At 37.7% G+C, this 16,617-nt stretch overlaps 2 protein-coding genes across 3 annotated transcripts; one reads left to right on the top strand and one right to left on the bottom strand.

Annotated features, from left to right (window-relative positions):
* Positions 1 to 57: 57 nt before the first annotated feature.
* On the bottom strand, positions 58 to 16,495 carry si:ch211-140l13.3 (uncharacterized). Of its 2 annotated transcripts, XM_081718410.1 has the most exons (20): positions 15,633 to 16,495; positions 14,985 to 15,378; positions 14,025 to 14,106; positions 12,422 to 12,613; positions 9,126 to 9,267; positions 8,885 to 8,984; positions 7,617 to 8,736; positions 7,401 to 7,518; positions 6,856 to 6,961; positions 6,437 to 6,637; positions 3,424 to 3,522; positions 2,978 to 3,028; positions 2,743 to 2,791; positions 2,476 to 2,567; positions 2,184 to 2,357; positions 2,015 to 2,104; positions 1,782 to 1,922; positions 850 to 934; positions 657 to 777; positions 58 to 517 (listed from the first exon to the last, which is right to left on the bottom strand). In XM_081718410.1, the coding sequence occupies exons 2-20, from the start codon at positions 15,267 to 15,269 to the stop codon at positions 397 to 399; spliced, it is 3,369 nt and encodes a 1,122-aa protein (XP_081574536.1). In that variant the 5' UTR covers positions 15,270 to 15,378; positions 15,633 to 16,495; the 3' UTR covers positions 58 to 396. The 2 variants fall into 2 exon arrangements, with proteins under 2 accessions (XP_081574536.1, XP_081574537.1); XM_081718411.1 differs by lacking the exons at positions 58 to 517; positions 657 to 777; positions 850 to 934 and having other exon boundaries at positions 1,787 to 1,922; positions 2,020 to 2,104.
* On the top strand, positions 10,193 to 14,002 carry gpr31 (G protein-coupled receptor 31). The gene has a single exon (XM_081718416.1). It carries the CDS (start codon positions 10,504 to 10,506, stop codon positions 11,443 to 11,445), a length of 942 nt encoding a protein of 313 aa, XP_081574542.1. The 5' UTR covers positions 10,193 to 10,503; the 3' UTR covers positions 11,446 to 14,002.
* Positions 16,496 to 16,617: the final 122 nt, after the last annotated feature.

Genomic DNA, 16,617 nt, shown 5'->3' with positions numbered 1-16,617 from the left:
GTGCAGCATAAGATTCTCACTGATACCAAGTGTAGTGAGTAACAAGCTTAGTTTTGACTTATATGTGCAATTTATTTATCACTTCAGTTCAAACAGAGGCTAGGGCACTATGTTTCAGGTTTACAACAGATCAAAAGATAGAGATCATGAAGTTAGATGACTTTTTTTTTTCACTGAAACACCTTCCCTTAAATGTTTATATGCACACAGAATCACCTCTTGATTTTATTGTTCATGCATTTCAAAGCAAAAATGTAAACAGTAACATTTATATACTGATAAAAGGTTAACTTCACAACATATTTCTGATTTTCCAATTTGTACACCTCACTTTTTGTCCATAAAAGTAAAGTCTTTAGTGTTCTTTATGTGAACCCTCCCAGATGAGTATTTTGTCTACTGCCTTCCACTGAAATAAACTGTTTTAACAGTTCCATCAGGATATATCCTTTGCTTGTACTTGACGGTATGGATCTCTCGTTGGCCATTGGTAAACTCCACTGTTTTCTCCCCGTTTCTGTAAGCAGGGGAAAAACAAATTAGGCACCTCCCCAAAAATTGCATTTGAAATCACACATCAAGAAGCAAAGAGAAATCACCAAAGGTGTTACCAAAGCAGTGGGCCTCATTTTACACCAGAGAGACAAAGATCTTACTTTGATAACTTGACTACAGTTCCATCTGGAAAAAAAGTTTTCTGTCGACCATCAGGGTATAGACTCGTAATAGTGCCATCAGGGAAAACAATTTCCCTTGTACCATCAGGATAGCGCTTCTCTGGGGAAAGACCAGTCTTTTAAATACATTTTCATCATAATACATGTGAACTAATAAATTTAATTGACCAACCTCTTTGGTTGTTAGGAAACTGCAGAACCTCCAAACCAGATGGATAAGTGGAGTGAGTTATCTGAGCGTCATAGTAATGGTACACCTACATGAACAAATATAGTGAATCACTGCTATAAGCTTGACACAGTGGACCTTTCTCCTGCTTTAGCAAAAACATGTAGCAAGTGCTGAAGAGGATTTAACTGGTTATATGATAAGGTGTTAAAATAATTAGTGAAAAATAGGAACTTTTGTTTAAAAAAACATTTCTACAATGTATACAACAGAAAGAATGAACAGAAAGTTCTGAAGATCTCTGACAAGTACTATGATGAAACTGTATTAGTTGTCAACATGTGACCTCGTTTAAGTATTTCTCAATTCAACAGATACTTGAAAATTCTTCAGAAATTATTTCACAATTCATTGTCTGAACAGAATAGGCATAAATAACTTGTGATTCTGACTTTATAACTGTGATAATTAGGATCATAGATCAGCATTCAAGTGCCCAAAGGATTGAGAATCAGTAAAATATTCCACTCATATTCCTCTTTGATTATTCAACTACAGTGCAACGGTCATACTTGGATTAGTACAAAAGCATAGAAACTAAAATAAAAGTATAAAACAACACAGATGTATTTTAGATAAGGGGCCATTAATCCCCTTATCTATATGTTGAATTGGAACAAAAAGATATACATTCCTTGTCAGCACAGACATATCTAAATAACTTTCTGAAAAAAGAAGACATAAGATGTGTTCTCTGATTGAAATAACTGGGTTGAAAACAAAACACAAATTTTCTTCTTACATAAGTGACAGACAGAGGCAAGGTGAGCAATGTTTCTTTGCCCTGACCTTTGTCCAGTTGAAGCCAAGACTACTGTCAAGAAAAAAAAGCCTGTCCACCTTTCCCATGTTGCTTTAAGCCATTAAATACATACCACAGTTCCATCAGGCTGTATGCGTTTAACATCTCCATTGAAGAATGATACTGTGACTGACTTTTGATCTGCACCGATCTCCTTTGTAGTTCCATTCCGGAATACAATGACACGTGACCCATTTGATAGAAGCTGCTCAATCTGCAGGAGCCAAAGCATTGGGAAAACAAGGTGCACCAAGATCTGACAATACATGAGAATATAACAATCAAACAGAACACTGATTGCCTTACCCTACCATCTGGATGGCAAATTTCCTCTCTAATTATGGCTTTACTGGCTCTGAGTGCTTGTGTGCCATCATTTGTTACGTCAGGGTTTAGCTAAAATCAAACAGACAAGTTATTACTTAGCAGTTATTTCTTGTCATATCCCACTACCTATTGAGTTCCGAGAATATACCTGAGGCATGTCTGTAGTTTCATGCTCTGACTCAGAGGAAACAGTTGATATACTTTGCAATTGTCTTTCCATGGAATTCTTGCTCTTTTGACCTTTCCTACAAATCTGCTTGTCATTCTCTGCAGCTCTGCACAAGCCCTGGTCAGAGTGAAAAAGAGCTGCAGCTCTGATGTCCTGAGCCATTTCAGTGCAGTGAGAAGACAATCACTTTGCTTTGAGTTAAATAAAACATTTCACACAACATGGTTTGAAACAAAGACGTAACATGTCTGTTCAATGTGGAGAGGCATACCTTGGCTTCATGACTGTTGTATAGAATTGTATCACTGTTCTCTGGACTATGAGAAGCTGTGGAGGTTCTTGAATTTGAAGTGTCCTTTCCTTCTGAAAAATAGATTCCATACAAGCCAACACCACATCTTGATCAGACATGTCCAACAACACCCTTTGTCCACTTTTAAATAGCAATGGAGAAAACAGATACAGTATACAACACCCTATAGACACTTCATATAATATTGTATTAAATGGTGCCTGAATAAACTAAATATACACTTACTCATAGACTCTTTCTTATCCTCTGCCTTGTTAATGGAGTATCTGCTCATCTGAGGTAGCAAACAGTAGTTATTATAGTTATTAATTTAATATTATATATATATATATAATTTTTCTTTCTTTTTTTCTTCAGAGTGTAATATATTTGAATTGGAGGATGATACTATGTGGCAAACACAGGAGTTCTTTGGTCTTTTGCACATAACAAAGCTCCTCATGATAGTGAAGCTACTCACGCTGTTGTATGTTTCATTGAAGAGCTCGTTGGATTCATGAACAGGAAACAACTGTGATGTAAAGTCATGTTTTAATGCTTACTTTGTGAGAAATATGGGACAGTCATATTCATTACACAGCTAGGAATTATGTATGTAGCACCGAGTTGATTAGCTGCGTGACCTTCCATGAATTATTTCTGAACAAACTTATCTGAACAAATTAGTTAGGACCAGTCAAATTATCTTTTACTTAAAAATGTAAAAACAAACCAATAATTGATCAATAGGCAAAAACAAATCAAACAGAAATAGTTTGAAAATGTCTCAAAACCTATTCCAGTCAATAACAACAACATTCTAATGATTATTACTTTGTTTGACTGTTTACAGTGATATTAATGTGGATGTAAATGTTTTCTCACCTTATTTTAAAATAAAGTTTACATAGAAGAACATATACTGACCATGTTATCATTTGCCACTGGCTTGGTCTCAAGGCTGGGGACTGTGCTCAGAGCAGGAATGTGGCTTATTTTGTAGGGAGCATGTATAGTTCCATCAGACTGCCAAAACATAGCATGCCAGGGTTAGCCAATAAGTTGCGCCACATAACACTCCAGGGCCACAGGCTCATTGTTGTCCACTATTTTGCACAGAGGATGATGAGTAGAGGATTGCTTAAACATTTAAGTACTCTCTTTGATAGCATGATTTTTTCTAGTCTAAAAAAAGAAACACTAGTAATAACTTGAGTTGACTGTAGAATGCTAATTCAGGACACTGACAAAACTGGGTAAAAAAACAAGGGTTTTGTTTAACTTGTGGCCTAACAGTTTTATGTAAAATTAATTATAAAATTAGTTCACATCAATGGTTTTTGAAGAACCTTATGAATTTACAATGTGCAATTCATGAAGTCCTTTCACACTGAAACTAATTTTCTTAAAGAACATTTTTTAAACTTTTTATTTTTCTTTGCCAACAACACCCTGAGGAAAAGAGTTATTTGAAACTTCAGTATAGTATCAAATAACCTACATGCCACTTTTCTCTAATGGATTTTCATCACACTAGTACTGACTGTGCTGTCTAGAATCATTTCAATAATGAACATTAAAAAAAACATTGCTTTGGTAACTCATCACTATCATAGTAAATTCGGTTTAATTTTAATCAATTCAACACAATTTAATTTAAATGTTTCATTTGAGGTTTTATGTCTATACAAATCATACTAAATTAATTATTTCAGTGATCTGGGGAACTGGGTCTGTGGAGAGAGAATGCTAAACCACCTTAAGAGTTCCGAAGGATTGCAAAGGATTCTTTTTCACTCTTTAGTTTAGCTTTAATGCCAAGAGGAAGCAGTCATGAAGCAGCTTCCTTACAGCAGCGGGTCTGAACTGAGTGAACTTGAGCAACAGATGAAACACGTGCATGAAATCCTCCTAAATGTAAGTCACATGAGAAATTCCACTACTTTTTGATTGGTTGATTTCTCCACCAGTTTCTGGGTTTAAAATCTTGCAACAGTCCAAACACAGAATCAGGCCAAGTCCTACTGGCAGCCTGGAATACATAAAAAATAAATAAAGTCTAATTTGCTGAACTGATAGTGTCTATCAAAAAAGTTTACACCAACTCAGTCCTTTCAGAACAACAGAAAAAACAGCAAGACTTTTGGACTGTCCTGATGACCCTGTGACCTTTAGGTAAAGCCATGTGTTGACTGGGTAATAAACAGGTCAGATCACAGCAGGGCCCAGTAGAGCAACCACCTCTAGCCAACTCATGCTCCGGATATGAAAGGGAATAGCTAAATAAACTTGGTTGGAGAAAAAAATCTGTTAGCACACTATACTATACACTATACACTGTATACTACACAAAATAACACAATAGCCAAGGCTTTCCAGAGACGATGACTACATGTGGGTAGCATTTCATCTGCATTTTCTGTTATCACTCTTATATTTCAACAGTGACGGTTCATTTTCAGCAAGTTGTCTGGGTGACTATTGACGAATACAAATATTGGATTAATGGCTGTGGATGTGTTAATGCTGCCATTGACTTAAACTCCAAAGAGCTGCTGGCGGGTCCAGACTCTCAAACTTCACCCTTGTAAATACATTTATATTAGCTTCCTTGTAGTTGCTGAATAATTCATAATAATGACTGTCAGATTAGTCATTGAATAAGATAGGAATTTAAGGACTTAAAGTGAACAAGATCATGAACTGGTAAATTGTGAAGTCTAAGCTTTCCTTACGTGTGGAACATGGCTCCTGCACTTGGCAGACCAAACAAACAGATACTTTTTCATATTGACAGACTGAAATAATGTCACACTTCTGATATAAAGGGCTTTTTAGAAATCAATTTATGATCTGTACATCTTATAAGGCTATAAAAACTGGTATTTAAAAAAATATTTTCATTTTCATTTTCATCATGAATGAGAATAACTTTTTCTCTACCCATTAGATGCATATAATACAGGGCTTCTATTATCTTAGGTTTCAGTGTCAGGCTGCTCTCAGTTATCTGGTAACACAGGTTAACCCACTTCATCTTAACATGATACAACAGATCTGCTAATAAAAAACTACATATATTCTTAAGTCACTGATCTAAACATTTTAAAATAAAAGTCTTCACTGCACTACATACTGTTATTACTGCTAGATGCATAATAATTAGACTGTATTTGTACAGGTTGCAACTTTGTGGCGCTATTCAACTCTCTTTCTCTCTCTCTCTCTCTCTCTCTCTCTCTCTCTCTCTGTATTTCTCTCTCTCCCTGCTTCAGTCCGAACCACAGATCTGCCCAACCATGCAGTGGTTTCTGGAGGGTTTGCCTCATATACTATTTCAGATATATGGCCCACATGATAGGTGATAAGTTAGAATGAACATAATAAAAAAACACATTTCTGAGATGTGCATAAATAAAAGACACAATCATCCATCTTAAAACTACAATATAAAAACTAGGCAGTTAATACCCACTGACCCAGACACCAGTTCTCAGTATTCACCAATCTGGACAACACCCACTATTACATAGTCCATTCTGACTCATTTGATTACTTGTTCCCAAGTCCCCCTCATTATATAAGTCCTGTTTATTCACAAATGTCTTGCGCTTCATATGCACTTTTCCCTGCACTTTCAAGCCTTCGGTTTGTGTGGACAGTCTCTCAAGTCGTTACTTGTTTTTGCTTCAGGTGTTTTTCCTTTTGGATTCCCCTTATTGAATTTGCCTGCCGATCTGCCTGATTCTCTGTTTTTGACCAACTCCACTTTGGACTTCAATATATTGTATTACAAAAAAATCAATATACACCTGAAAGAAGCTCTATCTTACTTTACACACTCTCTGAGAAGTAAGTAAAGACACAAATCACATCCAGTCAACCTTAGTCTTGGATCCAGGAAAAGTGCTAGTGGATGATAAAGTGTGAGGAAGCTCACCATGCCCTGTGCTGCAGGGTGTGGTGTGGACCTGCCCGTGCTGTTGCGAAGTCTCTCAGACAGAGCACACTGACTCAGCAGCACCTGGTTCTCTCTGGTGAGAACATCAACACGACTCTGCAGCTCACTGTGTGCCTGCCACCACTCACGCTCCCTTTCTGCGAGATGCTTTTTTATGTACTGGATCTGCTGCTTGAGATCCTTCACACACACACAAACACACACACATGCACGCGCGCGCACACACACACACACACACACACACACACACACACAATTTCCATTAATTTATGTATACACGCATCAATATTCATACACGTGTGGACAGATTAAATATATCTTATTCAAAACTGAAAAGAGATTTATAACATGAATGAAAAAATTAGTAGATAATGACTTAATGTAATCACCAGTTTTACCTGTGCCTCAGTAAGGTCTAGTGTACACCCTGAAGGTGTATGGTTCAATGGTCTGGAGGTTCCTGGGCTATCTTTCTCATTTTTAGCAAAGGAATCCATTTCAGTTCTATCCAAATTAAATAACATATATAATAAGTAATCCAAATAAAAATAGAAAGTCTTGTTTTTTCCAATAAACATTTAAGTAAAAAAATCTATCTGAAGATATTTGTAAATCTGCCTATGAATATTCTATAGCAAATCATGGATACTATCTCTTTAATGTGTTAGAGTCAAACCCTGAGAAAAACACGACTTAGCAAATGCTAAAGATCTGATAAATGAGTCTTAACAGAAATCCTGACTACACCCACAGACCTTTCCCATTCAGCAGTCTAACTTTCCAGACACATAGTAAGTATAAAACAGCAATATACATTTCTTCATCTACAATAGTTATTTACTAAAAATCATATTTTGCCTACATCTAACTGACCAGTAACCAACAAGTTCAGTGCACCTCAAACACTAAAGTGTTTAACACGAAGGGAAGGATTCCACATAACCTGATGAAAGTTAATGCTTTGTCCTGCTCTGTTTTCATCTTGTCAATCGTTATGTCACTGCGCCCTCCAGTTCTGACACCCAAGCCACTTCTTCCCTGTATTTTCTGCAGTGGTTTTCCTGCAGAAGGCAGTTCATGTTTTAGTTTACGTCAGTTTAATCTAGCACCATCACTTATGAATATTCAAATCTAATCCCACAGACAGCAGCATCCTCACCGCTGTTACAGTGCTGACTGTTGAAGGATCTCACTGAACATTCATTGTCAGCTCTGTTTTCTCCAGGACATGTGACCGGGGGGAAAACTTGACTGAAGAGGTCTGAGGTGCCAGGTGTCCTCAACTCATCCTTCGTCTCTGTGGCTCTTCTGCCCTCTGCCCGAGGAGCTTCTTTGACTCTGTCGGTCTGAGACCAGTGCAGGCGCTGTATTTCAGACTCACTGCTTTCACTGCCAGACCCAGCCGAGCTGGAGAGCTGAGCTAAGGGACAGTGAGGGGTTCTGATTCGGCCCGGTACGCCGTCCCTGGTGTCGCTCAAAGCATCACTGGCATAGTCCTCATCGGACAAGTCTACATTGTCATTATCTCTGCAGTCTAGTCTTGAGGGATTAGATGGAAGTTTGGGAAGTCTGTGATACTGAGACACAGGATCCTCCTCGGTGCTGGTACTGTCACTAGAATCACTACGGTGCCACAGTTGCATGATTTCAGTAGTAAGGGTTAACCCATCTGCGCTTTGCTCGGTCCGACCAGCCATACCACTGGGTGAATGAGCTCTCCTTTCAGGAACTCTGATGATGCGGTCGTTTACCCTTTTGAAGCTGACTCTTTCTTCAAGTGAGCCCACTTTAAGGTCACTGTTACTTGACAAAATATTACCAATTTGGCTGGGTCTGTTGCGGTGTAAATGGCACTTTTGATTGCTCTCTTTTGGATGCTCTTTGTTTTTTTGTGAGTTGCTGCCATCAACATGATCAGAAGCACGAGCAAAACATGGGGTTTGGTTTTCATTATTTGACTGTAATACACCATCGTACCCTAGTTCCTTTTTATCACATGAATAAATGCTATTTCTTAAAAATCCCTCTTTATCTGTGATCTCTGATCTCTGTTCAGAGGGCTTACTTTCAGCTTTTGTCTTTAAGGAATCCAGCAATGCTGAGCTGCGCCTCTGGTGAGTACCAGGGCTGCTGTACATTCTTCTGCTTTTTTCATTGTGCTGTAGAACAAACACTGGAGGCTCCTCCTGGTTGGATTTCATGCTCTTCTTAAGTCTAGATCTCCCCTCCCCTTTACGAAGGAAGTTCCTTTTTTCTGTCCCTGTGGCCCCTGTTCTGATCTATGACAGATAATGAACAGCAAAATCACTAGTGTTAAATTAACATGCAAAGCATGTGTCTATGATGCTGTGTGGTTACAGCTCAGGTGTTAAAGCTCGTAGCTTTGTTGTGTGTCACCGAGAGATACAGATAATTTACATGCAGTACCTGCATATCCTTTCTTAGTGGTTCTTTATCCAGTTTGAGCTGCTCGTCAACAAAATCTTCAAAGGTTTTCTCTTTCTCCTTGACTCCTGGATGAATAGGCCTTAATTTGAACAAAAATATTACCATTAGGCTCCAGCACAGCTTGCTAATAAAGGAATGATTTTACTGTGAATTTGAATCATCCCCCTACTATGCTCAAAACGTGTCTCTTGTACATATTCTGTGTAGTGGTATCCAGTACCTTTCCTCTGGGTTGGCTGGGAAATTTCTCCTGAGCCCAAAGGGGCTGACAGAACACTGCTCTTCCGTATGCTTCAAGAGCTCCTCTTTGACAGGAGACATGCTTCTCCCTCCTGTGCTGGCAGTCTTTGAAAGCGTGCTGTCTAACACACACAAACAACCAAAGCTTCTTTAACAAATATATCAATTAATATGCACACAGATATCAGTATATATATTACAAGCATAGTTTTGAATAGAACGTCTCGTACATGAATAATTAGGGTAATTTCCTAATAGTACCAACAAATTTTGCATAACAAATGAAATAACACATTTGTCATTTTTATGTACGTTAGATTTGCAAAGCTTATATTTACGCATACAAAAAGTACAATTTGCATACAAAAGTACAATATGCATACAAAAAGTACAATTTGACATGTTAAATGAAAACATCTGAGAGGGGCAGTAAAGAGTCTAGATGAGGCCAAGCCCTCTTGCCTGCCTGTGAATAATTCTTTTTAAATACCCAACAGGTTTAAACTTGAAAGAACTAGTTACTGATGTGATTAGGCCTGAGTAAAGAAAAAGATCATAAAACGAAAGGACAAGTGTGATGGTAACAAAAACAATCCTTATTACACTGTCATTTTTTATCTGGTGTGATATTAATAACACTGTTTTGATCAAATTTACTGTACATAAATCTGCTTACTAAAATTGCCCAGGGATACATCAGATTCATTAAAGTCTGTATCATTTTTAATATTGCTTTTCCTCAGTGATTGCAAGTGCAGACACATGCCTGTCTGTTTAATTTATTTTCTTCATGTACTTTACAACTGAAGCATTTACACTAAATTGCTTTATCTTTTCACTTGATCTTTATTGCTCAACCATAAGCACATCCCCAGACGTTACTCTGCAACGGAAATCCCCAAAGAACCAGAATAAAGAGGACTGAGTGAGGAAAAAGTGTCTCACAGATGACTGATATGAGACAGCTATTGGCAATTGATGTAGATGATGTCATCTTTCTACTGTATTTTTTCTGGACATTCTACCATGGGAGCAGCAGCATTCTCTTGAGCCTGTTGTGACATGCCTGCTCAGGCATGAGACGTCCTCTGCCAGCAAGTCTGAGCAACTTAAAACAGAGACACTCTGTAGCACTGGAACACACTGGAAGGTTGGAACACAGCGCAGGTTCTACACACAGATCTCAAGAGACTGGCCACTATGGTCGCTGCTTTTAAAAGTGGACCAAAAGATGTTTTTTGCTTTTTAAAGCTTTTATTTGTGTTTGCTGTGATTTGAATTAGTTGTAAGTCAAGTGCTATTTCACAGTTTCGGTACTTCCAGCTCTGTGAAACTAAGGACAACAGAGCCCAGAGTGGATGATGGAATTCAACCACCCGAGTGACAACTGCACAGCAGGAAGCAAGGACCTGTACGTGTTTTATTTCTCTGTAATGATAATAGAGTTTATCCTGGCTCTTCCTCTGAACCTCTCGGTCATATACCTCTTCATATTTAAACTTAAGTTCTGGAAGTCTAAGAGCAACAGCATTTTCTTGTTCAATCTCGTGCTGGCTGACATCCTGTTGCTCATCTGCTTGCCGGTAAGGGCGTACAACTTTCAGAGAGGAGAGAGACGCAGTGAAAATAATGTGGTGTGCAGAGCTGTGCTCTTCTTGCTCTTCCTGAATCGAGGAGCCAGCATCGCCTTCCTCACTGTTGTTTCCATTGACCGCTATGTCAGCGTGGTGCACTTGGGTTTGAAAAACTCCCTCAAGATTCGACAGCGATCAGTTCTTATTTCTGTTCTTATCTGGATATTTCTGCTCCCTCTGACCACACCAGCCATGCTGAAGACCTTCGAGTGCTGCCACAGCAATGAGGATGCCGATGGCAGCGAAGACAACACTGTTACTGTCGTCTTCAGAGAGCTTGTGTTTTTCAGCCAGGTCCTGATCCCATTCGCTGTGCTTGTCTACTGCGCCACACGGATCACGAAGAGGCTCAGGAGGAAAACAGTGGGTGACAGGACCAAGCTCCGTAAAGCAGTCTTTCTGGTCATCTCGGTCGTGTCAGTCTTTTCTATATGTTTTTTGCCATCTGCCATTTCAAGAACAGTGCTGCTGATTATGAGGGCCAGGGAGCTACCCAAAGCAGAGGAAATTGCAGTTCAAGTATATGATGGCCTGATGTGCCTATCCTATTTGGATTGTTTGTTAGACCCTATTGTGTACTGCCTGAGCAGCACAAAATTTAAAAACTTATATTTATCGACCTATCTTCCCATTCTGTTAAAAAATAGAAATCCAGCAAACCACTGAAATATAGGTAAAAACACCCTTTATGCTGAAATCTATATTAATAAAATAATCATATTTTCAAAATTGCAACAAGAATATGTCCATGAGCATCTCAACTCAAAGGAGCTTACCTTAGGGCAGTGGTACCATAGGGCAATGTTAGCTCATTGTTTAAGGTACTTGATTTGTAATTGGAAGGTTGTTGGCACCAGTCCCACCACTGCCAAGTTGCCACTGTTGGGCACCTGAGCAAGACCCTTAACCCTCAATTGGTCAAGTTGTACTCAGTCATAATTGTAAGTCACTCTGGATAAAAGTGTCAGGTAAACTGTGTCAGGTAAATTTATTTTTATTCAACAACTGATATTATATAAAAGTGACATTGTAATGTATCTTTTTGTATATGCCATTAGAAACAAAAACAAAAAAAAGCATTTTGTGACAAAATTGAGTAGATATGTGACTCACATCAGTGTCTGTGATGTTATCTTGGTGTCTTTCTGAACTTACCTAACCAAAGTTTATTTTTATTTACATGTCACAGTTTTATTATGAGAGCTAAATGTTAGGATTAACACCATGTTTAATATCAGGTCACATACTGCATGTTATAAGTTAGGATATTTTTTACATTCATTTTATTTGTGTTTATCAGGTGCATATACTGTGTGTTTTGAGGCAGATGTTAATTTTTTATGTTGTTATTATTTATATAGTCGAATAATTATATCATTCCCTTTTCCATGTTTCTGTAAAAATCGGACCTCTATAATTTATCTGCACTTTATTCTGACTGCTTTAAAGGATGTCAGGGACAATGTCATATGGATCTTGTCAATATGACAATATGACAGTATGTCAATATGACATATCTACTGATATGCAGTAGAGGAGATACCAATAACACTGAACCAAGGACAAACGAGAAGGAGTAAAATAAAGCAGTTTTTTGAAAATGCACAGTAAATTCACCTACTTCAGAAGACTTAGAACCTACCAGAGTGGTGTCCTGACTGTGGACCACAGCTTGTTTCTTCAGTCTTTGGTTCAGCTTCAGTCAGCACAGAACTGGAGGGACACTTCCTGAAATCTAGCAGACCATCAATCTGAGTGGCTGGGTCTATGTCCGGACACTGTACTAGTGAATGTAGATGGCACTGAGTTACAGAAGTGGGGGGTAACATCAGCCCTTAGAGAAAAAAGAGACAAATCCATTTTAGGCTGAACCTAAACTTGTCAATATATCTTCTTTATACATAATTGCAAACAGTTGCTTTTATTGTACACAGACTCTCAAAATAAATGATCAACATTATTTCACTGATAGTGATAAATGTTTTTAAATGTGAAATACAGGTTTAGTATTTTGTGTAAAGGTCGTTTTTTTTTTTATCCTATCCGTGACAAGCTGTCATTCCTTCCTGAAATTTCAAACTGGATCAGTAATTGAGTCATTTAGTACAACAAGTCTCTTCATGAAGCTTGCCATAATTAAAGTCAGTCAGGCCAAATTCACATGTGAAAAAAACCCTCAGGGCATAAAATGCTTCCAGGTAGATTCATATCTTAAGCTTTAAACAACAATATTCTTTCCCAACTTTACATTACAAAAGGGGCATTAACTCATTTGTAGATGATGTTTAATGCAAATTCTATGCATTAAATTTTGATTTTGATCCAAGAATACTGTCTATATCTTTAAGGTGTGTTCATAATGTGGTAATTTAATAACAGAAACATCAACATATACTAATAATGCATTATTTTAAAGAATTATATACTTTTAATACGTTCATCAGCTTTCAATTTCAGGCAATGTCTAGATATCAACCAGAATCATCAGCAACTTGAAACACTAATGTTAGGATAAACTGCATTTTTGACTGCATCACTAACACAGAAATGTAGCAGCAATCTTGCATAGACTTTTTTAGTCATCTGTGTCTTTTACAAGTCATTTAAAGATAAGACAGTTAAGGTGCTCTTGAGCTTACTTAACTTTATTTTGGTCTTTGTAGAAACTCAAACATGACCTGATATTTACATTTAATCATTACATCAGTTCACTGAAAAACTTCCATACCAGTAATAGCAATACAGAGTGCAACTCTGAGAAAAAATCATAAAACTATTGTCATTGTAACTATGAGAATGGCGTTTCAAAAGGATCACGATTTCAAAAAGTGATTATTACTCTGCAGTGAGTGTTGCAATGCATCTCTATGATGTTGTAACATATTATTTTCATTTTGAATTAGTGTATTTCTCAAGATTTAACCACATAATACGCATTTTTCCTTCCTGAGGAAATGACAAGTATTACAAAGGCAGGCTATGTGTGTCTTTTTAAAATCTCATCTTCAATATCATGGCCAGATCTATTTTTGTGTGTTACGGGAAAGGATAAACTGTCATCATAACAACACAGCTGTGCCTCTCACACTGTATATAATCTGGTATCAATCACAGCAGTTTTGCAAAGGAAGAAACATGAAATTTCATTCGCTGCCATACATGGAAACGAGTCTCGTAGTAAAAACCGTGTTTTATCCTTCCTCCTCCAGGCTACTTGACTGTCATGTGGTGTTTTACAGACCCACCTGGGCTCAGTAAGGACAGCAGTGTGTTCTGCTCCTGAAGAAGCCTTTGAAGCTGCAGGAACTGCCCCTGCTGAAGAGGACACTGGAAGAGACATCACAGCTCGCTTTCCCAAAGGCAACGGTTTCAAAGAGCAAGTTCACACGTACTGAGTCACTGAGTTGTAAGCTATCCTAATTATTCACAATCATTATAAATTATGATTGATATAATGAATAAATTGAGAATCATCAGCCTGTAGGGTATAAACTGCGAGCACCAACAAGCTGAAGAAAACCTCTGTAGGCATGGCAGTAGCAGCGTGCTCTTATGCTAGGGAACTCCTGAGGTAATAGCTGGCCTTTAGGTAGAAAGTTTAACACAATGTGCAATAGCTAAAACTGCAGAATGGAAATATGTTTTTGTCAGTACAGGTAATGAAATATGACAACCACACAGAACTAAATCAAGAAAGACCATTTTTTAGATCATATAATTTTCATATCACCTTGTTTTCGACAAAGAGTATGCAAGATATCATAAACTTTTTTATTTCTTTGGGAAATAATGTGAAAAATTCCCTTTTGTATTATGGTGCTATGACAAAACTATATACATGTACTGAGACATTATTTTCATATGTGTGCTATCTTATAACAGCAGTGTATCGCTATTGATTATTGGCAATTTAATGATGCAGCAATGACATCTGCAGGTGGTAACATAGCAGTGACTTCAGCTGACAGAAGCACAAGGTGTCTGACATTAGATTGGTTTAAGTTGTGCCTACTTTTCTTGGTCATTTAAAATCACGCTAATAAGACTTAAAACTGTTTTCATATTGCAAATTTTAAAAATGATAGGCCTATATCAAATTCTATTATATTAAATATAGCTTACTAGTTCCCAGGTAACTCATGTAGCTGTCATATGAGTTACTCCTATAGGAGAGTCCAATGAGGACCAAAAATGCACGGACTGACCTCTTGAGGAATTTTCTGGGTCTTAAGATGTTGGCAGTTACACATCTCAGAAGCCAGGGCCCCCTGAGGGATACCGTGTTTCACTGGTTCAGACGGGAAACCGGCACATAGTTCAAGCGCATGAGGGTGCTGTTGCGCAGCCTTTTCTTGTTTCTCTTCGTCACTTCGCGCGGCGGTGGCAACGGAACAGGAAAACAGGGTAATCGTATTTGATTTCTGATCCAAAGTTCTGTCCGGTTCACATGATATTACGAAAGCCCCATTTCGGGAGATTTTTGTAGACATTGCTCCTCCAATTGACTGTAGAATTTGATGTGCGTGATTAGCTGAAGGTTATGGAAGAAGCTTTGCCTACGTAGAAGGGACACGTCAAAACCCTCGAAACCTCGTGGATCTGTAAATAATACAAATGGCAAATTTCTGAAAGCGACGATCAAGCTACAAACTCCGCAACACAGAGGAGACAGAAGCCCACGGTTAAAGACGAAAGTTGAATGTATTTGGGCAATTAAGCAATCAATCAAGCAAACAATCATGCAAAAAAAAACCAAAAAAAACCCCACAAACAAACAAACAAACAAACAAAAATCCCGTTGTTTAAGGCCTACCCGATGCTTTATTTATCTGCAAAATTATAATCATACCTACCCCACGCTGACGTTTCTTTGATGACCAGTTAGTGTCCAAAATCATTCTGCGTTCTGCTCAGTTTCATTCTATTACCTTGATCTTTGAGTAGTTATAGTAACTGTAAACAGTAGATGTTGAGGCATTGACAGAATAAGACCACAGCTCACTTTCTATGCTTTAATTAAGAATATCGTCTTTGGATGTTAGACCCGAAAACAAGCTAGAATTATTTTCTTTAAAATGAAGTCTGATGAATGTCTGGGCACTAAACCTGTGAATAAAGGCGCGTCTTATCCTGGTGCATAAGCTGTCACGATTGGCCACGAACATTACCATGATTGTCCCTTCTGATAAGTGACACGAAACGTGACATATAAAACTCATTTCATTGTTTGATTCACAGTTACTAACGCGACTGATGGCTGTGTATTGTGTATTATTAATTTTAACAAGCATATGCTTAAACTAACAATCGGATCAATCTAATTGTTTTTAAAGTTTATTTTTAACATTACTCCAATATTAACCAATAGTAGCATTTTATACTTCTAAATCGTTGGTCCAATATGTCTACACTTGCAAAATTTGGACGTTTTGTAAATTGAGTTTAGATAAGATTAATTATTAACTTAGCCTATTGATTTGAGACACTGATGGAGCAGGAGGTTTAAAATAAGACTGAGTATGCTTCTGACAGCCTTTATTTTATCAAACAAAATATATTTAGTAGTTGACATTTCATGGTAAAATAAATGTTACTCACTGAAAATTTGATCCTCTCTTTCTGATGAACAGTATTGAGAGAGAATGTGGAACAGATCAATGTCCCATTGCCAAATAAAAAAAAACCCTACAGAAAAACTGCAATAGCAACTTAATAACAAGATAGAAAAATAGTTATGGCTCATAAAACATGTAAAATCACAAACAGTAATTTGGGGTCAAATCCACTGGTAAACACATTTTATGACCTCTGCTCTCTGTCCTTGTTAGGACAATGATT

The sequence above is a fragment of the Electrophorus electricus genome, chromosome 7 (assembly GCF_041902795.1).
Source record: "Electrophorus electricus isolate QZ-2024a chromosome 7, ASM4190279v1, whole genome shotgun sequence".
NCBI lineage: Eukaryota > Metazoa > Chordata > Actinopteri > Gymnotiformes > Gymnotidae > Electrophorus > Electrophorus electricus.
Note: the sequence above shows the minus strand (reverse complement) of the source record. Positions and strands in the feature narration are given on the sequence as shown.